This window comes from Prenolepis imparis, unplaced genomic scaffold, assembly GCF_030444845.1.
Source record: "Prenolepis imparis isolate NDT839.2.m4 unplaced genomic scaffold, iyPreImpa1.0 SCAF_3, whole genome shotgun sequence".
Lineage (NCBI taxonomy): Eukaryota > Metazoa > Arthropoda > Insecta > Hymenoptera > Formicidae > Prenolepis > Prenolepis imparis.
In genome coordinates, this window is record NW_028141161.1 from 13,897,369 (window position 1) to 13,920,657 (window position 23,289).

The 23,289-nt window shown below is 36.5% G+C and overlaps 1 protein-coding gene and 1 long non-coding RNA gene across 7 annotated transcripts in view; one reads left to right on the plus strand and one right to left on the minus strand.

Annotated features, from left to right (window-relative positions):
* LOC145933996 (uncharacterized) overlaps positions 1 to 10,433 on the plus strand; it is a 100,891-nt gene extending 90,458 nt beyond the window's left edge. The window contains exon 6 of the long non-coding RNA XR_014424965.1: positions 9,835 to 10,433. This is a non-coding gene — a long non-coding RNA (uncharacterized LOC145933996). The remainder of the gene's footprint in view (positions 1 to 9,834) is intronic.
* The window catches only part of Lar (tyrosine-protein phosphatase Lar), a 300,655-nt gene that overhangs the window by 126,723 nt on the left and 150,643 nt on the right, over positions 1 to 23,289 (minus strand). For all 6 annotated transcript variants that reach the window (XM_083034106.1, XM_083034105.1, XM_083034107.1 and 3 more), the window contains one exon: positions 22,787 to 22,945. In XM_083034106.1, coding sequence (XP_082890232.1) covers positions 22,787 to 22,945 — 159 coding nt within the window. The remainder of the gene's footprint in view (positions 1 to 22,786; positions 22,946 to 23,289) is intronic.

Consider the following 23,289-nt stretch of genomic DNA (forward strand, 5'->3'; position numbering starts at 1 on the left):
TTTGGTACCAAAAGATTCTGTAATAAATGTACTATTAAAATGTATAATCGATGAATTTTTGGCTCGTCGTAAAATATTAGAAATCGATACTTTTTTGACGCGGACCCTGTGCGACGCATCCTTATTTTATGTTTATCGTATTAAAAAATTTGTACGCTGGTGTCTGTTTGGTACCAAAAGATTCTGTAATTAATGTACTATTAAAATGTATAATCGATGAAATTTTGGCTCGCCTTTAAATATTAGAAATCGATACTTTTTTACCGCTGATCCCATGCGACGCAATCTTATTTTATGTATATCAAGTTAAAAAATTTGTACGCTGTTGTCTGTTTGGTACCAAATGATTCTGTAATAAATGTACTATTAAAATGTATAATCGATGAATTTTTGGCTCGTCTTAAAATATTAGAAATTGATACTTTTTTACCGCTGACCCTATGCGACGCAACATTATTTTATGTTTATCGTATTAAGAAATTTGTACGCTGTTGTCTGCTTGGTACCAAAAGATTCTGTAATCAATGTACTATTAAAATGTATAATCGATGAATTTTTGGCTCGTCTTTAAATATTAGAAATCGATACTTTTTTACCGCTGATCCCATGCGACGCATCCTTAATTTATGTATAGCAAATGAAAAAGTTTGTACGCTGTTGTCTGCTTGGTACCAAATGATTCTGTAATAAATGTACTATTAAAATGTATAATCGATGAATTTTTGGCTCGTCTTAAAATATTTGAAATCGATACTTTTTACCGCTGACCCTCTGCGACGCAACATTATTTTAAGTATATCAAGTTAAAAAATTTGTACGCTGGTGTCTGTTTGGTACCAAATGATTCTGTAATCAATGTACTATTAAAATGTATAATCGATGAATTTTTGGCTCGTCTTTAAATATTAGAAATCGATACTTTTTTACCGCTGACCCTATGCGACACAACATTATTTTATGTATATCAAGTTAAAAAATTTGTACGCTGTTGTCTGTTTGGTACCAAAAGATTCTGTAATAAATGTACTATTAAAATGTATAATCGATGAATTTTTGGCTCGTCGTAAAATATTAGAAATCGATACTTTTTTGACGCGGACCCTGTGCGACGCATCCTTATTTTATGTTTATCGTATTAAAAAATTTGTACGCTGGTGTCTGTTTGGTACCAAAAGATTCTGTAATTAATGTACTATTAAAATGTATAATCGATGAAATTTTGGCTCGCCTTTAAATATTAGAAATCGATACTTTTTTACCGCTGATCCCATGCGACGCAATCTTATTTTATGTATATCAAGTTAAAAAATTTGTACGCTGTTGTCTGTTTGGTACCAAATGATTCTGTAATAAATGTACTATTAAAATGTATAATCGATGAATTTTTGGCTCGTCTTTAAATATTAGAAAACGATACTTTTTTACCGCTGACCCCATGCGACGCAACATTATTTTAAGTATATCAAGTTAAAAAATTTGTACGCTGGTGTCTGTTTGGTACCAAATGATTCTGTAATCAATGTACTATTAAAATGTATAATCGATGAATTTTTGGCTCATCTTAAAATATTAGAAATCGATACTTTTTACCGCTGACACTATGCGACGCAACCTTATTTTAAGTATATCAAGTTAAAAAATTTGTACGCTGTTGTCTGGTTGGTACCAAAAGATTCTGTAATCAATGTACTATTAAAATGTATAATCGATGAATTTTTGGCTCGTCTTTAAATATTAGAAATCGATACTTTTTTACCGCTGATCCCATGCGACGCATCCTTAATTTATGTATAGCAAATGAAAAAGTTTGTACGCTGTTGTCTGCTTGGTACCAAATGATTCTGTAATAAATGTACTATTAAAATGTATAATCGATGAATTTTTGGCTCGTCTTAAAATATTTGAAATCGATACTTTTTACCGCTGACCCTCTGCGACGCAACATTATTTTAAGTATATCAAGTTAAAAAATTTGTACGCTGGTGTCTGTTTGGTACCAAATGATTCTGTAATCAATGTACTATTAAAATGTATAATCGATGAATTTTTGGCTCGTCTTTAAATATTAGAAATCGATACTTTTTTACCGCTGATCCTATGCGACGCAACATTATTTTATGTATATCAAGTTAAAAAATTTGTACGCTGTTGTCTGTTTGGTACCAAAAGATTCTGTAATCAATGTACTATTAAAATGTATAATCGATGAATTTTTGGCTCGTCTTAAAATATTGGAAATCGATACTTTTTTACCGCTGATCCCATGCGACGCAATCTTATTTTATGTATATCAAGTTAAAAAATTTGTACGCTGTTGTCTGTTTGGTACCAAATGATTCTGTAATAAATGTACTATTAAAATGTATAATCGATGAATTTTTGGCTCGTCTTAAAATATTAGAAATTGATACTTTTTTACCGCTGACCCTATGCGACGCAACATTATTTTATGTTTATCGTATTAAGAAATTTGTACGCTGTTGTCTGCTTGGTACCAAATGATTCTGTAATAAATGTACTATTAAAATGTATAATCGATGAATTTTTGGCTCGTCTTAAAATATTAGAAATCCATACTTTTTTGACGCGGACCCAGTGCGACGCATCCTTAATTTATGTTTATCGTATTAAAAAATTTGTACGCTGGTGTCTGTTTGGTACCAAAAGATTCTGTAATTAATGTACTATTAAAATGTATAATCGATGAAATTTTGGCTCGCCTTTAAATATTAGAAATCGATACTTTTTTACCGCTGATCCCATGCGACGCAATCTTATTTTATGTATATCAAGTTAAAAAATTTGTACGCTGTTGTCTGTTTGGTACCAAATGATTCTGTAATAAATGTACTATTAAAATGTATAATCGATGAATTTTTGGCTCGTCTTAAAATATTAGAAATTGATACTTTTTTACCGCTGACCCTATGCGACGCAACATTATTTTATGTTTATCGTATTAAGAAATTTGTACGCTGTTGTCTGCTTGGTACCAAATGATTCTGTAATAAATGTACTATTAAAATGTATAATCGATGAATTTTTGGCTCGTCTTAAAATATTAGAAATCGATACTTTTTTGACGCGGACCCAGTGCGACGCATCCTTAATTTATGTTTATCGTATTAAAAAATTTGTACGCTGGTGTCTGTTTGGTACCAAATGATTCTGTAATCAATGTACTATTAAAATGTATAATCGATGAATTTTTGGCTCGTCTTAAAATATTAGAAATTGATACTTTTTTACCGCTGACACTATGCGACGCAACCTTATTTTAAGTATATCAAGTTAAAAAATTTGTACGCTGTTGTCTGGTTGGTACCAAAAGATTCTGTAATCAATGTACTATTAAAATGTATAATCGATGAATTTTTGGCTCGTCTTTAAATATTAGAAATCGATACTTTTTTACCGCTGATCCCATGCGACGCATCCTTAATTTATGTATAGCAAATGAAAAAGTTTGTACGCTGTTGTCTGCTTGGTACCAAATGATTCTGTAATAAATGTACTATTAAAATGTATAATCGATGAATTTTTGGCTTGCCTTAAAATATTAGAAATTGATACTTTTTAACCGCTGACCCTATGCGACGCAACATTATTTTATGTTTATCGTATTAAAAAATTTGTACGCTGGTGTCTGCATGGTACCAAAAGATTCTGTAATCAATGTACTATTAAAATGTATAATCGATGAATTTTTGGCTCGTCTTAAAATATTGGAAATCGATACTTTTTACCGCTGACCCTATGCGACGCAACATTATTTTAAGTATATCAAGTTAAAAAATTTGTACGCTGGTGTCTGTTTGGTACCAAAAGATTCTGTAATCAATGTACTATTAAAATGTATAATCGATGAATTTTTGGCTCGTCTTAAAATGTTAGAAATTGATACTTTTTTGACGCGAACCCTGTGCGACGCATCCTTATTTTATGTATAGCAAATGAAAAAGTTTGTACGCTGGTGTCTGTTTGGTACCAAATGATTCTGTAATCAATGTACTATTAAAATGTATAATCGATGAATTTTTGGCTCGTCTTTAAATATTAGAAATCGATACTTTTTTACCGCTGATCCCATGCGACGCAATCTTATTTTATGTATATCAAGTTAAAAAATTTGTACGCTTCTGTCTGGTTGGTACCAAAAGATTCTGTAATCAATGTACTATTAAAATGTATAATCGATGAATTTTTGGCTCGTCTTAAAATATTGGAAATCGATACTTTTTACCGCGGACCCTGTGCGACGCATACTTATTTTATGTTTATCGTATTAAAAAATTTGTACGCTGGTGTCTGTTTGGTACCAAATGATTCTGTAATCAATGTACTATTAAAATGTATAATCGATGAATTTTTGGCTCGTCTTTAAATATTAGAAAACGATACTTTTTTACCGCTGACCCCATGCGAAAGTAGCTAATTTCTATAAAAAAATATTAATAAATACTTTCGTCTATAAAATCATATCTCGACGTTATGATTATCTCTATTCACAAAAGATTCTTATAGATAATTTTATTTTGTTCGCACTGCTGTTTTAGATTTAAATACTGAATTTTTATGTATTGCATAATTAATTAATATATATTTTTCTATGCCTTGATTGCAATACATGCCTGAGAATATGTCGATTAATTATGCAATGCATAAATATTTATTATTTATATCTTTAACAGAGAATTAAAAAAAATAGAATTTTCTACAAGAATCTTTCGATCAAAATATCTGCATTTCTATTAGATTCGTGCGTCTGTACATACACACACATCCATCGCGCTGCACGTTTCGCGCGAAACTGACCGCAAGACTCTGTGCAGCGGTATCGCCAAACACAGCCTATACATCTACCACGCTGCGCGCCTCGCGCGAGACTGACGATCAGTCTCGCAATCACAATGTCTCGAGAATCAGTCTCGCGCGAGATGCGCAGCGTGGAGGATGTGTAGGGTGTCGGGTGCGCTTGGCGATACCGCTGCTCAGAGTCTTGCGGTCAGTCTCGCGCGAGACTGCAGTGTGTTGGATGTGTGTGTACAGACGCATGAATCTGATAGAAGCATAGATATTTTGTTCGAAAGATTCTTGTATATAATTCTATTTTTTTGGTTTTCTGTTAAAGATTTAAGTAATGAATATTTATGCATTGCATAATTAATTCACATATTTTTATGCATGCATTGCAATCAATATATAAAGAAGTATATATTAATTAATTATGCAATGCATAAAAATTCAGTATTTAAATCTATAACAAGTGCGAACAAAAAAAATAGAATTTTCTGTAAGACTGTTTTGATAATCGAGATAATCACAACGTCGAGACTAATTACGATTTTATGGACGAGAAGATTTATTAATATTTTTTTATAGAAATTAGCTACTTTAAACTCGGTTATTATTTTTGACAGTTATCAGCTGATTTCTGTCAAAAAGTATTAATCGAGGATAAAGTATTATCAACATTACTACTTTAATTTTTATAACGTATTATTACTCTGAAATTTAATTAGCAAATGAATGCTTTAGTAATATTTTTTGACAGAAATCAGCTGATTTAAGCGCCAATTTGTTAATTAAGTTTTTAAATAATATATTTTAAAAATTAAAATAATAATTTGTTTAAAATAATATGTTATGGTATTTTAAACTCGATTAATATTTTTTGACAGTTATCAGTTGATTCTGTCAAAAAAATATTATTATTTTTTAAAATATGAAATCAAAGAATGGCGCGCGCGTAGCGCGCGCTTGTGTTGTTCTAGTATAACAAAAAAAAAGATTACTTTGGAAAAATTTAACGAATCCGTTGCAATATTTATATATTACGTATGTAACATATTTTTTGTTATAAGTCATTATAGGACAATAACGAAACGATGATAAAAAAGTAGGCTATAAAACAAGGACTCGTATGCTATTCTCATAAATTCAGTGGTAGCGAAAAACTATTCCGCGGAAAATATTATGCTCCGTACCGAAAGAAAAACTCGGAATGATTTTCTGTCTTCGTTCTCATACTACAACCCGGCAAAGTCATCCGATTATCGAGTTTTGCAAAGTTGGACGTCGTTACAGCGTGAAATTAAAGCTGGTGTTCCTCTTCTCGGAATATTCCGCGAGGACTGAACATCGATAACGAGGCACTCGAGCCTCGCGCCGACAGCTCGAGCTAATTTAGCAAAACTCACAAATAAGGGGGCAGTCTGAATATCTTCGTTGCGAAATACCAAACCAGATGCGGTAAAGAGTGCTTTCCGCAACGGATTTTTCACTATTTCTCTCCTCTTTCTCTTTCTGTTGATAGCTCGCGCGCGACTATCTCTTCTCTTTCGTTCGTAAAAATCTCTCGCTCTTTTTCCAACTTTTGTCTCGTTATCTTTCCCTTTCCCTCATTGTTCTTTCTATTTCCGCTCTTCCTCTCTCTCCTTCTCTCGTTCATTTCACCATTATTCTAATATGATGAGATATTTCACTGACTAATAGCTCCTATCACCGAACAATGCCTGTCAACTTGCCGGTATTTCCGGTGACGCGGCCTAGTCTTTGATTTAAATAGCGAACATTTTTCGCGAGGGACTTTTTTCCGTCTTGCTGCGAGATGGTGTGCCCGTTCGCTGTTCGTTTCCCAGTCGATAGTCCGTGACGATCCATCGTCTATGTGCGTGCAATTAAAATTCTAGCTATCAATTCTACGGTGGGTCAGCGAATCGGTTTTCCCCGCGCCGTTAAGGTCTCCGAGAATCGAGAGAGAACCTAAGAGAAACTCGGGAGTAAGATGGAAAGTCCGGTGAACATGCTTCCGAGTTTTCCGGCTCGGCTCCCCTTTTACCTTAGTTTTCGTGCGGAGCGGTCAGACAGACAATTCCATACATTTCCACGAGTCTCAAGGGGGAGAAAAAAGGTTCGTCTGCCTTCGTTCCCCGTAAGAGAATAAGAACACTGTGATGACGGTTTCCATTTGTACGAACTTCCCGTTCGCCTAATGCGACGTATCTTGTGAACGAGACAAATATTGACGGCTAAGTTGAATTTATCACACGATGACGTGGGTGGCGCATGCTTTGAGAATTCGAAAGGATAGTTTCAATAAATTGAAAAAGGACTGTATGATCATATTTCAGAAGATAGTTCAGAAGATAGTTTCATCTGTTTATATAATAACAGTGGTTTTTACAATATCATATTATCGTAGAAAAAAATATATAGATTATATAATGCATTGCTAAAAATAATTTATGCCGTATAATTGCGAGGGTACACGGAGATTCTAGTCACAATTTCAACCTTAAAACGAAACAATTTCTTGCTATTTACTGCGACAAGCCGATGATATTTACGCGAAATTAATATCGCACGAGGCGTTTGCGCAAAGTTGTATATCGCTACATTATTTCCACAAAATTGTATACCGCCAAGTGTTTGTCGTTATTTCGGTATACAATATTGCATTCCCTTTTTTCTCCTCACACATTTAACGCTCTTCTAATAGTTTCATCTACGAGCGGCTGTTTTGTGCGTGGTACTCATTGATTCGCGTATATGGTAGACTTTATATCTTCATAAAAACAACAGTGTCTTAACGAGGTCTATATAAACGTTTCCGTGTAGCAATTTTTATTGCGCGGTGAAAAAAGAAGTCAAGCGACGACCCTCGTAATTGTACGGCACAAGAAACAATTTCGATCTTAGGCTTAAGTCGGAGGAGGGATGGGACGCGCGCGAATTCGAGCAAAGCAAAGGAAGAAAGAAATTGTCTGATAGGTACTTCCGTAGGGTCGATACGACGCGAAGGGAAGAAAGGCGAGTCGGGAAGTCGTTTTATAAGGGCGGAGATTTCATCGCACCGACGAAGAAAGTGTCTCCTCGTGACGAATATCCCCCGGACTTCTCTCTCTCTCTCTCTCTCGGAAGAAATTAGAATCCGCTTTTTTTCGCGGTCGGTCTGATTCAATCTACAAACTAAATCGAGTTGGTGTTCACGCCACGAGACTAACGCCCGTTGGATTAATGCCGGTTACTCTCGAATTTCGGAATATACCTTCCTTTTTGCCTCGTCTCCGGGCGATTCTTCGTCACCCTGCCTCATCTCCCTCTCTTTTGCTTTTGTTCGAACATCCTTTTATTCGCGTCTTCGTTCTCTAATGGAGTCGCCTTGTTCGCCCCCGCGAATATATATTTTTCGTAACTCAATGTTCGTCTCTCTTTAAAACGCTTGATACACGCGTTTAAAAATACCATTATACACGTTATTTGACATAGGCCTGTTTCTACCAACGTCGGTTAATTTTAACCTACGGTTAAATTATATCTTTGTCTTTTTTCAGCTATGTTTTTAAAAAGAGACAAAGATAGTTTAACCGGAGGTTTTAAAGTTAACCGATGTTGGTAGAAATGGACCTTAGAATATTCACGCGGTTCAGAGAATGCGCGCAATTTCTGCACACTTTGTGTAAAATCAAAATGTAACGCGCGCCTATAGTTTATGATTGATTTACATTACGCGACAAATAATGTCAGCAACCGGGTAAATAACTCGTTCAAAATATTAATTATCGATTACACGGGACAATGTATTCAGCGCATTTTGTTTTGCGTCGAAACAATGCGCGATGAAATTTTGATATGACTTTTATAACCGATTCAATAATTCAATGCATTATTTACAATTGTCCGTCTGTTTTGTCGACAACTTTTACTCCGCGTGTAAAATAGCAGCATACCAGGCTAATGCAGAATAATGATGATACTAAACGATAATGATGATAATGATAATAATAATAATCATAATAATACAATCGTAATAGCAATAATCGAACGTAAATGATGGATCAAAAAGATACGATCGAACTTTGTCCACAGAAATGTACGCGAATCTACCGTATTTTTTAGTTGACGTCATCGCATGTAACGATGCATATTCAATATATGATTCTGTAAATAATTCCGCACAATCACAGATGATCATATTCACATTGCAAGTTACGTGGATATGATTATTCTAACATGATAAGAGTCGCATTCGTGTTTCGAAGAGTGGATAAAAATATGTTATTTTGATTTTCAAATTTATATACATTTTTAATTTCTGTTATTGTCAATTTATTTATTTTTTATTTCTACTACAGAAAGGTGACGGAAATATATTGAGCGCTCTGTATGTTTTAGATTGCTCACATATGCGCTTCTTTTAGGTTGAGCTGCAAAATAATTAAGATTGATGTCTTGGGACGACAACTATTGTTATTTATTTGACTATTGTTGATTCGTTCAATCAAATTTATAGACTAATAAGAGGAAGAGATACATTATATCCTATTATCCTATCCTATTCATTACAATTAAAAAAAAATATGTATGCTAGAATAATTTTTAAGAAAATCTATGTGAAAATAATTAGTTAATTATTTTGCATTTGTCGAACAATAAGATTATACATACATAATAATATAATATTATAATGTAATATTATTATATCATTTTAATTTTTAATTGATATAATTTTCTAATAATTCCTTAGCTATTGATTTGAGATTAATTACTGAAATAATAACGTGAATAGTAAAATATATCATAAGTATATATATATAAAATATATTTTACCATTTATGTTATTACTTCAGTAATAATAATATATAATAATATATTTATATGTGTATAATTTAATAACGGAATATCTAAATATGAATAATTCGCATTTAGCATTAAATACACGTCGCGTTGTAAGTTTATTTTCATATTATTAGTTATTATCGTTTTTCTTAATGACATTCCCTATCACATATTGCTCACTCTCTAATTCAAATTTTCATTCAAAATTTGCAGAGTTCGCGCTGCGGCTGACGTCACGCATCAACCTGCCGCTACGTTCACATCTTTCGTCCCGCGTTCGCACGCATCGCGTCGCCTCCCTCGTTGTCGTCGATTATTTCGCGTATTTCGTCGAATTAAAAAGTCAAAGTAACAAGCCAAAGTTGCGCGTGTTGCGCGCGACAACTCGAACAAAACGTTTCGTCGATTTAAATATAGATTGCATGGAAAATCCGCCGGCAATGTTATTTCAACGTGCGCGACTTTTAACCTCGCGACTCGGCGTCCTAACATGGCGGATGTGTTTACGCGTCGCGTCGCAAGTGTAAAAGCGCGCGAAAATGCCGAGATCGGACAAGATCATCGCGAGTGTTGTATACGAGTGTCGCGTTCGCGAGTTTGCGTACCAATTTCGCGTTCGCGAGTGTGTGACACGAAGATCGAGCGGCCTGACAATGGAAACGATATATGCGGACATCGAGGATCGAGGATTCGAGGAAGAATGCTGCGAGAAAGCCGATTATGGTGAGTGCTAGATGTTTAGTATGACTCAATTGGTAGACGATTCGTTGAAATCGATGCTGTATTTCTTCCAAGTGACACGAATCAAATTAATTTAAATGAAATGTTAAGACATACCAACATCGTACTGTAATAAATCAACGTAGAATGTGGATACGTTTCTGTATTCCGTTTGTCCTTCGATATATGCGAGTATCTTTACATATCTTTTTTAGAAAAGGATTCAGAATTTTATAATGTAGAATAACTTTATACATATGTTATAATTTTATACATATATATCAGATATATTTAAAATATATATATATATTATTTCGAGAAAGCTCAAGAAAATGCCATTCTAATGTAAAAAAAAAAGAAAGAAAAATTATTGATCATTCTTTCCAATAAAATGTCTCGTGTTATCCGGCGGTTTATGCCGATACATATTGTGCGGTTCCGGTTGCGCGATTCCGGAAGTGACCTGCTGCTTAAGTTTGGAATTCGTTCTTCCTTCTTGCCCATCCTTACGAGCTTAATTCCCAGGAAAACCGGATTTTCCGGTCGATTGAAAGCACCTTCTCCGTACATAGAATGCAAGAAGGCGGATTCTACTACCCTTGTGCTCTGTCCCTCCACGCTTGAATCGGTTCGATTCACTTCGCGTTTCGCTGTTCTCAAAAACTTTTGTCGCGTAAAATTCATATTTATTTCAGTTTCTCCCCCAAAATTGAGCGCGTATATATATAGCAAACGTATACAAGAGGAAGTAGGAGGGATGGAGAAAGAAAGATAGCAAAAATGATTGCTTTTGTTTTGGTATTTTCTGTAGAATAACCAAGTCTTCCGTTAGCCTCTTCTCTATGAGAGATTAGAACGGCGAGAGGAGAGATATATGCGCGTCTCTCGATGGAAGTAAAGGAGACAAATAGCCGTTCTACGAGACAAACTTCCTGTCGCGGCGATCTTTCCTCCCTAGCTTCGCATGATACAACAGCTCGTCCGCGAGAAAAGAGACTTATCGAGTGCATTATTCGCAACATGGTTCACCATCAGCAATGCTTTCTAACGTCCGAAATCTTTTACAAAGATATGGAAAAATTGTTCCCTCCTGCAAACTGTTTTGCGCAGTTGGGGGGTTCGTTGTAGACTTCAAAATTAATTTTGTCGAAATGAAACTTTTTCGTGCGATTAATTGTGAAATTAAAATTTAATTTGCGTCCGCAATGTTTTGTTCTATTTCTCTTAATAGCGCGTTTTCTTCCCGAAATTCTTCACATGCCTTCGCATTAATATTATAAATCCGTTGCAGAAATTTATACTCATTATTTTCGCATTTTATGATTTGCATTGTCGCAAACGATGATTACTTCCTCGGTTATTTTCGCGTCGAGTTGATGCCTCTTTGCGCGCGTTTCGCATAGGTTGAAAATAAGTGGGAAAAGCGCCGCGAGAGAAAAAGTATTCTGCAAGGAAGTAAAGTCGGTCATTAAAATTGCCCCAGGGACGGCTTCGTGCTGGCTGCACGGACTTGCAGGCACTTTAATCTTCGACTCTCGACGACTTAAGCTTGTGTTAAAGGACTTTCCGAGCAAAGAATAAACGGAACAACGACCGTTTAAATTTTTAAGACTGGCGATTTTTATGCATACATTACGCGCTTTCGCGTAATTAAGTTACGCTTGCGCAGCTACTAGTGCAACTTTACGTTGGAAAACAAATATATAAACTACTTGTTGGTTTACAGCATTTTCGAGTTGGTTTATAATAATTAAAACAATTGTGAAAAACAAATCTATTTTGTTGGCAATTGTTCGAATATAAACTTTTTAACTATCGATCGCTCGATATGAAAAATTGAATAAACGGAAGCAACAATTGCGAAGCGAAAAGCAAACATTGTCGGTCCGCGAAAGTAACAAATGCATTAACTAAAGAGAGATAAATAAGATACCAGAAGTGTAACTTCAAACAACTTGCCTGCGCCGGAGCGCAATCCACTCAATAATTCATTATAAGACGAGGAGACGCAATTACGAGAATCTCCAATTAAGATACTCCTTGAATCGCGCATCCCATGAATCATCGGAGATCTCCCTGCGATATGAAAAATCCAATGAACTTCGATAAGTAGGACAAATAAAAAAAAACGGATCCATAATTCATGCTGTATCCGATTTTCTGTAGTATCTCAATTAAATATTAGTTATTATACCGTATCGAGAAAGAGAAATGATATTATTTTCGTGGTTTACTAAGTAATCGATATATTATTTGGCAGGAAATTTCACTTTCTTCGCGAATATGTTCGGATCAAAAAATGATCAGAATCTTGTAAAGAAAAGTCAATGTTACAGAATTATTAAAAATAGATTTTAAATAATTATTTTTAATATTTAATTAAATATATAGATTGTAAATATAAGATTATAAATAACAAAACTTTGTTTCGACTAAGTTTAATTAGGTGACATCTTTAAATAAATTCAATTTTAACTCATAATTGAGCAGATTATATTTAAAAAAAAATAGAAATTAAAAATTGTTGAGATAAATCATGATCAAATCTACCTATTCTAGATTTCTTATAAAATTGTTGTGTTCGAGGTATACAAAGAAACGATCACGCAGGATCACGAAAATTGGTACGATTGACGAATCGATTGAAATAGAGTACGAAATCATGAAACCATTTTGTGGTTGCGAATAATGGTCTTTCGTTTCCGAGTATCGAAAAGAGAGAGAGAGAGAGAGAGAGAGAGAGAGAGAGAGAGAGAGAATGTGTGTATATAAAAGAGAGAGAAAGGAAGTGGAAAAAGTGGTTCGTTCATTCAGCGGAGAAAATCGTAGAGTGCATGGACCGAATATCATCGATTTCAATAAAGGACGTGCATGTGGTGCGCGACGACGGTTCCTGAAAGGTCGGGCCGTTTGAAACTGATTCCGGATTTCTTGGGCCGCGATCGGGAGGGTTGAATAGAAAGAGAGAGCTTGCATTTTCCTATCATCTTCGCCGTTCTTTCCAGGATCTTCTTCCCTCTATATCTCTACTTTTCTCCCTATCTCTTTCTATTCTGATGCCATTTACCATCTTCGCGCGCCTACCCGAAAAGGACCAAACATCCATTGTTAAATGCCGCATTACTCTCCGATAAAGCTTGGAAAGGTTCAATTTGCTTGGCTTTCGTACTTTCGATAGTCGACTTTTTTTTTCTTTCCACTTCTTTTCGTTCTCCATTGTTCGATCACTTCGGGATCTTTCGCGGGATATTCTCCGTAAAATTATGTTTTCGTCCGCGTTATTTTTTTTGCGGAATTCTCTTTTTCAATTTCGAATAAAAAAAAGATCAAAAAATTGCGCTTCTTGCGAGATATCGACAAGGTTTGCGTTTTCTTCTTATAAATGTATTTTAATAGAAATATTTTTCATAAAATTATTTCTTCATAAAAAACTTTTACTAAACGCTTTTCTTTAAAACGCTGTTTTTACTCGTTTACAATGAATGTTATTACGGACAATTGACCCGGAAAGACATCAAAGCACGATCTGGCGCTACACAAACGGATTTCGTCAAGTCTCGCCAGTACGAGAGCTACAGGTTGTTCCGCGCGGCACGACAAAAGATGCCGAAGATCTAATTCTATGAGACTTCGTTCGTCGATTTAGCTCGTCGCGCGCGCTTTATCACCGCGACGGAACATCACTCCTTTTCGGGGTCGAGACGTTGTTGGAGAGGTTTCATTGCCGAGGCTTAAGAGTGCAATTCGCGACTGACGGGAGATAGAGTGGGTGGGCGAGGGGGAGTAGCGAATGCCTCTGGGCAGGAAATTCTCCGGAAACCCGCGAGAAAGTTAGATTGCTGAAATAGTTGCTGGCGTTCTTATCTCTGTCGCGGTTGGTGGCCCGGCACCAGCGAAGAAAAAAAATAGAATAGAAGAGGACGTACGAAAGAGGTTAGCGGATGAGAGACGGACGGATAGATAAGGGGTGAGAGACAGAGGGAGAGAGAGAGAAAGAGAAAGAAAAAGAGAGAGAGAAAGGTACGTACGTTTCGTCGCGGGTGAAAATTTGCAGCTAATTTATGTGCCAATTAATTACTAATTAAGGTGCGGCTTTTTCGGGCGAATTAAATTCTCCGGGCGAACCGCCACGACAGTTTAAATAGAGGTACAAGAGGGAGAGACTATACAATAGCAGCCCTCTTTCCAACCAAGGGGGATGACTGTTCCCTTCTTAACTTAAACTTCTCTCTTTCTCTTTATCATTCTCCCCTTCCCCTCTCGATTTCTCGTTCATGTTTGAAACTTTTTTGAAAGATGTTCAGTCTAGCGACACTTGGCTCTTCTTCCGTTCGAAACTTCTATCCTTCGCTTTTTCATTGCGGATCAGGCTTTAATCGGTGGGTTTCTACTCGCGCGGATATATACTGAAAATACCAGAGATCTAGCTACGCGATTAGTTAAAGACTTTGGGAGAAATTTCTAGTCGATTTCTTTTCGGCCAAGATTTGATAGCGTTACTTTTTATGATTCTTCAGAACGTACCATCTCGTATCTCATGTCGATCGTCTTGACAATTAAATCATATACATTTCTATTAAAATAAAATTCACTTTAAATTATGTAAAAGATTAGGTAATGCCAAGCCCCTGAATTTGTTAATAAAAAAATACTTTTAATTCCAATAATTTTTATTGGAAAAATCCAATTCTTATCATTCCTTGAAAAATCACGTGAGCGAAATTCAAAAACTTGATTCGCAAAGATCTTTCATTAATTTTCGATATCAAATAATTTTTTAATCTTAGAACCGCCAGCGAATTTTATTCGTTCCGTTTGATAAAAGAATTTCAGAAAAGTAGACAATTTCGATTTCTATCTTGGCGCAAACGCGAGAGCGTTTGCTGCAATTTCAAGAAATTTCAAGGCGTTTTCCGAAGAAGATAAGGTTGATTTTCTATCGGTAGTAGCTCGGGAGTTTGCCTAGAGGAGCGCACAGCTTGTAATTTTACTCCAATGGAAGAGGCAGCCAACTGCAGACGCGCTTCTACCATGGGATGTTTATGCGTTTCCTCTAATTCCTCGCTCCCTGTGAATCGTCCTCTCGTTTCTTGACTCTCGCGGAATAGAGCCGGTTCGATTGTAAGGGTCGCTGCGAACTTACCCGGCCGTTGATTTCACCAAGAGAAAAGCTTCGTGAAGATAGAGGAGGGACGAGTCAGAGGGAGGGGGAGGAAAAGAGAAGAATGAGTTGGCCTGGGAGCAAAAGCGAGGGACAAACAAACGGAATGGAGTACGGCGAAAGAAAACAACCCCTCCGCGTACGAAACAAAAGAGTCCCATGCTCGAAACAGAAATCCCGCCGCCCTTTTTCTCCAGAGCAGGAGTAAATATTGTCCACTGCCCGCCTCTCGCGTACGAGTTTACATCAGCTGTTATAATACTCGGGGACATTGACAGTGCGCCGAGTCTCTTCGAGCTTTTCACGGTTCGACGTCGCCAGGGTATCGATACTTTCGCTCGAGTTCTCTTGCGCGATGCTCATCATGCTTAATCGATTATTTCGTGATAGTTAACATAGTGTACGCCCCTTTTATAAAGCAAATTGCGATACGACGAAACTCATAAGTCATAAGTCATAAGGCGGAAATATCGCTACTGTGGAAATTTCACACTCCACAACAATTGGAGGAATTATATATAATTGGTGTATAATTTATATATCGTATAATTATTCTCTCGTTTGTATCATTTTTCAGTCAGTTTATACTCTATTGTTTCAAACAATTTCTTTTTTCATATATTTATGTGGTTTCGATGATGCACAATGTAAATTAATTCGGATCCAATTTATATTACCGTGCTGCAGTAGAATTAATCAATAGTAATCGCTGATTGCAATAAACATATGGCTTACGGTTTTGAAATGTATGAATTTCCCAATACACAATATATAGATTGACTTTTGAATTCCAAAAAATGATACAATACAATTGAATGGATTATCCACTGTACTTTTACTCGTAAAATATTTGCATACTGCAAATATTCCATTGTCTCTCGCATTTTTTAAGGATTTTTATATTTTATAATTCTATTTAAATCTGTCTGTGTCAGAGAAAATATCAAAGTAATATCAAAAAAATAAATAAAACAGAAAATACAATAAAATTTCTTATCGTCGATATTTCAAAGAGAGTCCATTATAGCATATTCAGATTACACAGCAAAAAATTCTCTTTATATTTGTATAAAAATAAATTTTTATACAATCATGATCTAAAATCATTTATAGGAAAAATTTTTATCGATATTTTCAATTCGAATGTTTTCGAATAACATACACAAATAATTCTGTTATTATAATTAATTGAACCTTATCAATTAAAGTATTAATAATTTCATGCTGAAACTTTGGAAACAGTAGTTACACATTTTGCAAGATTGTAAAGTCTCCGTTTTCTTAATTACTTTGCATTTAACAGGCACCGGCACGAGCACATTTAAATCGACATTTGTATGTAGCGAATGCGAATACGAGCGCAAAGCCTCGTACTTATTTACGATGTCTATCGCGAGACAGTTTTAGCTACCTCGTAGATTCATTTCTTGCAACGTGTTCAATCGCTTCTCAAATTAAAACATTCGACCTGGCAAAAGTTCCATTTGAATTATTCCGCCCAAAGAGATTCTCGTGGAGGATTGAAAGACGAAGCGAGCGAGATCCAGTTGTTTTCTTCGCAATTTTTCTTACGCGTCTGTGTGTGTAAAAGTATACCGGCAAAAAAGTCACTAATGGTGAATCGTATAGACGACGTGAAGTCAAATAGCAGGGGAATCGTGAGCAAAGAAAAAGAAATCTCAACGTAGCTTGCTAATTAAGTATCGGATTTAGCCAATATTCTGATCATTTGGGTTCGTCTTCGTTTCGTTGGAGTTCGGAAACATTAAAGAGACGGCAAAACACACAATGAGCGTGAACTTTATTTTACATTCGTCCAAGTATTTGCCTATTTGAATCGAATCAAAAGTTAAAAAGTCATGAATTTCTATTTCCAACTATTATGCTTAAAATTGTGTGATGTATCTATCATAATGAGATAAATTCGTCTTGATAAATAAATTAACGTCATAGAATATGTCTCAAACTTACAAGTCACTCTTACTATTTTTAAAAATTTTGTAACTAATTTTTTTTTAATAAAAACATTGAAAGACTAACAGTTTCCATAATAATTCATAATAAAAATAATAAAAAAGAGGTTTTTAAGAATCAAATTTTAGAAAGAGAGAGGTGCAAAGATAATAAAAATTAATTTATTAAAAATAGACTTTAGGAAAAGAATATTCAGAGTCACATGAAAATTAAAAACTTGTGCTAAATGACAATTTTGTCCAAAAATTCTCATTAAAAAGAGAGTCAATATCAGATTAAATAAAAACCTATAGATATATAAAAAGTGGCTAGTTATCCCATTTAAATTTACATAAACTTCTTAATCCGTAAGATTGTCAAAGTCTAAGGAAATATATCATAAAAGAGTAAGAAATGAAAATGAATATTACAGCGTCTCATTAAAATAATGCCGCTGTTATCGCAATGCATCGATCCTCACGGTGTAACGCTCTCTTAATTACCGCTCTACGAGCTGCGGCAAAGCGGAAGAAATAAGGTAACGCAGTGCGCGTTTCGCCATAGAGCCATTGTTCATTCGTTATTCGCGTCTGTGCAGGATTTAACGCAATTTCCATTCTGAATACCGTCGACCGTTCATCGCGTTCTTACATCGGGTGCCGATTGTACAATAGCAATTAAAACGAGATCGTTTTCCGCTTCTCTGTTGCTTCAGTGGCTGACGGCATTCTAAAAGAATTATTTCGCGACAGAGTTTCGGAAAGGAGAAGGGGGGAGGAAACGAGGCGAGAATACAATTTCCCATCGAACTTTCGACGTTTCGATGCGGAGAATGCAGAACGAAGTGGATAGTTCGCTCGACTACGCGGCTACGAGAACCAAAGACGCCACTTAGTCCTCGTGCAAATTTAATTCCAACTCCCTGCAGGGGACGCGAAATTGGGGCAGCATCATCAGGAAGGTTAATATACTTTGTGCATTTAGCGATAGAGCGCGATGAATCGCCCCGGGAATGAAAACGTGACACGACACACAATCCCGCCCTTTAACATTGCATGACTTTCCGTGGAACGAAAACGCGGGAAATGAGAGGATTGTCGAATCGGACCTTCCATTTGTCGTCAAAACTTTCGGAGCTTTCGGACGTGCGTTGTCTTGTTCGCACAAGGGAAACATCGATCCAAGAACATGTCACTGGAAAACGACATTATCCCGTCGAGAGAAACGCAACCAATAATTTAACAATCTGTTTTTGCTCGTACACGCGCAAGAACTGCAGCCGCGCTTCGGGGAATCCTGGGGAAGCGAGGAATTGCCGTGTCGCCATCATGGCAAGTTTCTCACGTAAATCGTGCAAATTTTTATTCTATTACTTGTTGGCGCGCAATTATACTCTTGCATTAAATTCAGATATTGTTTAACGTTCTTGCTCACAAACAGCGAATTTAGATGCTGCCCTTTGACAAAATCAATAATGAGATCTGTATCGATAAAAACGAATATGATTTGAATAGCGATATAATTTTATATCCTGAATTAATAAAATATCTTGTTTTCGTTAAGAGAAAATGCAAGCTACTTTGGGAAAAATATAAATTCTGAAAATACATGTATATTAAAAGTTGAGAGCAAAAAAAAATAATTTATTTTCTTTTTATATTACGCTTGTGTCATTATTTTATTTCTTGAAATCTAACATTTTTTTTATCGTGATATATTTACAAAATATTATTTCACTGTTGAAAGTACATTTTTATGATTTCGATGAGATTGACAAATTCGTGATACTAGTGCGATCCCGGATTACGATAGATAACAGATACTCGGAATAAAATCGCAATGATAACAACAAGCCAGTACGATGTTTCCGGCCACGTATCTCGAAATGGTTTTCAGATTTTTGCCGTAAGAAAGAATGGTGGTATCTACAAGATGGAGGAAAAAGAAGAACGAAATTCTCATGAAAATTCTACTACGGCAATGCGGGTGTTTCCCGTAATGTCTGTTGATCCTTACATTATATCCGATGTTCCTCGCGCTTCACATCGCATTCGCAATTCGCACTCCCTCCTCCCCTAATGTGGTTTTACAAGCGTTCGATTTATCCGATACTAGCACGAGATGCGATGCAATTATCGAATATATGTTATTATTGTACGGAACAACTTTACCGAAAAATATATTTGAGACAGAGATGTTTTGATAAACTTGCAAATTTTATTTTACAATTAGTGAAAATAACATGTTACACGATAGCGCATAAGTATCGTTTTTAATGCGGCATTATTTAATAATAAACATCGCAAAAGAATGCGATGTATTTTTGAAGTACGACAAATGAAACAAATAAACAGTGTAGCTGGCTCGGTCAATATTTTCATTTATTTGACTAATCGTTTGCGCGTTTTTGTTTTCTGTATATGCGCGTATCACATAACCGCGCGATCGTTACGTCATTATATCATTACATGCCTCGGCTAACAATTAATCGCATTATCCGAATGAGGCTTTACCGCGAGCTTGCAGGTATTTATCGTATCAATGGATTGGATAACGAAGTTTGCGTGGTATACGTACAGTAGGGGGTCGATATGGCTGACATGAGCTTACGTATGGTGATAAATAGGGTAACATATAGACTTCGCGAAAATATCGCTTATCAAGAATATATCGTTCTTTCAAACAATTTTCATAATTAAAAAACTTGGCTTAAAATATTGGATAATCGCTTTTAAAAGTTTTTTATGCGAGATGTAAAAATAGTTTCCACACAAAAAAAAAAAAAAAAAGAAAACCGTGGTTCAACAATTTTACAACGCAAGCGAGGACACATTAGAAAAATGTATAGATATAAAAGCACACGCGTACGTTGCCGAGGAGTCAGCGATTAGTCGGGTAAATTTTCAACGAGAAAATACGTGTTTAGCTCTCGCGATTTAGCGAGCAATTAGCGAACGCGCTCGGCGATCGCCTCTTTTCACGGCGCACAATTTCAATTTGGCCTTTTAATTCGAGAATACATAGGGGGAATTAATTGTGTCTTTTGTCAAGAGAATTTGTTTCGCCCTTGAAAAAAAAAATCTCTTTCGTCCAGTAGGCCGTCCCAGTAAGGGCTCGTTGAATTAATTCTCAGCATTAAGCGGAAACGGAGGAGCAAATGATGCCGTGCGCGGTCGACGTGGAATGCGTTTTGTTTTGCGAGAGAAATCTCGCTGAAATTATTTTCATTCATCAGAAAGCTTGCTCTCTCGGCCGATGCGACGCGCGCATTAATGATCCGCAAATAAAATAGAGGCGCAAATAAAACGGTACGGGCGAAAACTGACGATCAATTTGACGAATGCTGATTTCACGGTGGCCCGCGCGCACGCGCGCGTATATTATTGCGCCCATGAGAACACGCTCATCTGGCCGGAATCAACTTTATAACAAATAAATTGAAATCATGGCGGAACTATCAGAGAATCAAGTGAATATCCGTGATTTATGAGGAACTGTCGGATGCGAGCAGCATTGACAGGAAATGCATGACAATCGAGGTCAAAAAAAAAAAAGGTCGGCGGGCATATTGAATCACTCGGCTTGGCACTATCGATAAATGAAAACAAGATGGAATAAAGAAAACTCGCGAAAACGCTACAATAGGAAGAGCAAACGCAGTCGAATGCTTCTCTTTTTTCTCCTCCATTGCGGGAAGCGCGAGCAAAGATATTCGCGGAGTGAAATTAGAGTCGAATTAAAAAGCTGGCCACAAGCCAGTTAAAGCGTTTCGCAAAAAGCTTAAGAGATTCTCCTCCGAGGAAAGGGTAAACGGTTTAGCGATTCCGTGCTTTTTTTTCTCTTTTTATTACGTCTGCCATTTGGTCGCTGAACTGGACACCATTAAAGCTGCCCGTTCTTCCGTATAAATATCACATGACTACGAAAGCAAGGAGAGAAAAGTTCGGCAAAAGTTTCTGTTTAATTTAAAAAAAAAATTCACTTCGCTATCTATTAATGTGACCAGGCGGAATCAAGCGAAGTTCGAGAAGTGCTATAATATGCATTTTACTTTTCAATCATTGGTACCCTAACGTAGACGAAAAATTTCAAGATTTTTTTTTAAAGGGCAACGATTAAGGAACGATGTAGTCGAGTATCCATACGGGATTACCAATTTCAAGGATATAAATCACAAATGAATAATGTATACCCGTCCACATCGGCTCAACGTACGGTTAAGCGAGGTTTAAATCACTAAACAGTTCCGAAGCCGTTATCCGCGCGATACAGTCAAAGTACACGGGACGCGCGGGATAGAAAGCTTAAAGCTTCGAACATTACCAAACGGTGGCAGCTGTCCCGGAAGCTTCCTTTAAATATTAAACAACGCAGCGCGACGTCCCCGATAGCGCTAATAGTTATTACGCGGTATCGTCCGGGAAAACTGTTCCCAAGGCAAGTGACTTTGTTATAAAACACAAAACCGTGTGCTCTCTCGGCACCACCCTGCTACCAGCCACGCTCAACCAGAAGGATAAAACTAGAACTTTTCGCCGTACCGTATAACGTAGTCCTTTTGAGAGCAAAAGCTTGCCGACGAAAATTATGCTGGGGCATATAGTGTCGAAATAAGGGTCCCCCCTCTTCCTTCTTTCATGCGGTGCCATCGTAAAAGCAAAAATTTTACACGACGAGTGATGCATCTCTTTGCGGTTTCCGCGACACGAAACGTTGTTACGTTTTATCTATTTCTAAGAATCCTTGCTGCGTGCTTTCATGTTTGCGCAAGATTCTATTATCTTACTTCAGCTTACATTAGACATAATTGCAATTAATAACAGCGTCTTATAATATATTCTTCAATGTAATATATATACTTTGCAAACTCTTTCACGACACACATATTACGAAACTTTTTAAAACTTTCGAATAAACCAATATACAATCGCAGATTTTTAAGGAAATAAGATAGATTTGTGTTTTATAAATTCTTGAAATAGATATTGCGCGTGTGTACAGAGAGAATGGCGGAGAGATTGAATTTATGATTGATTCTAAAAGTAAAATACTATGAAAAAAAAAACGTTCTCATAATAACATTCGTTATTTAATCAAGAAACGGAAGACAAATAGTAATAATCAGATAAATGAGTTTCGAAGACAACAAGATTAACGATCGATTTCTTTCGTTCCTGTTCCCAATATATTATTATATCGAAGCAAAGCGTTGATTGAATATATAGAAAACAATTTTCGTTTGCGGAAATATAATTTTTCCTCGCTGAGGAATAGAGCGTTCGCTTATCAATTGGGACGCAAATATTTATAGTAACGGCAACTCGCACTTACCTTCGTAACCGGTGAGTGCAGCCTCGGTCGAAACAGCGTCACCAACTCCGTTCTCAGCTAGGCACTCGTAGACGGTATTATCGCGCCCCGGCTTGACAGGTTCGATCCGCAGTAAAGCACCATTTTCATACTGGTGCACCACGTAGCGAGACTGGGATTCTGTCGACATAAGACGGAAGATTGAGGCGGACGTCTCCTTACGCCTCGTGAAAAGGAATACTCCCGTCACAAAAGGCGAGAAAAATAGCGAGGGCACGCGAAAATGTTCGTTGGCGGCAACCAACGATTCACACAGCCGCGGTATATATAAGATCGAAAATTGCGCCGTTGCGGAATCTAATAAAAGGGGGTATCTATATATGTGTGTCCTCTCTCGTATCCAATTCCGCGGCCCGAGAAATATTGAATGGGAATTGGATCGCGTCTGTATAAATTTCATGTGCGGGTGGCCCGTCCCTGTTATCGTCTCTCTTCCGTCTCTTCTCTCCCCATCCGCTCGCGCT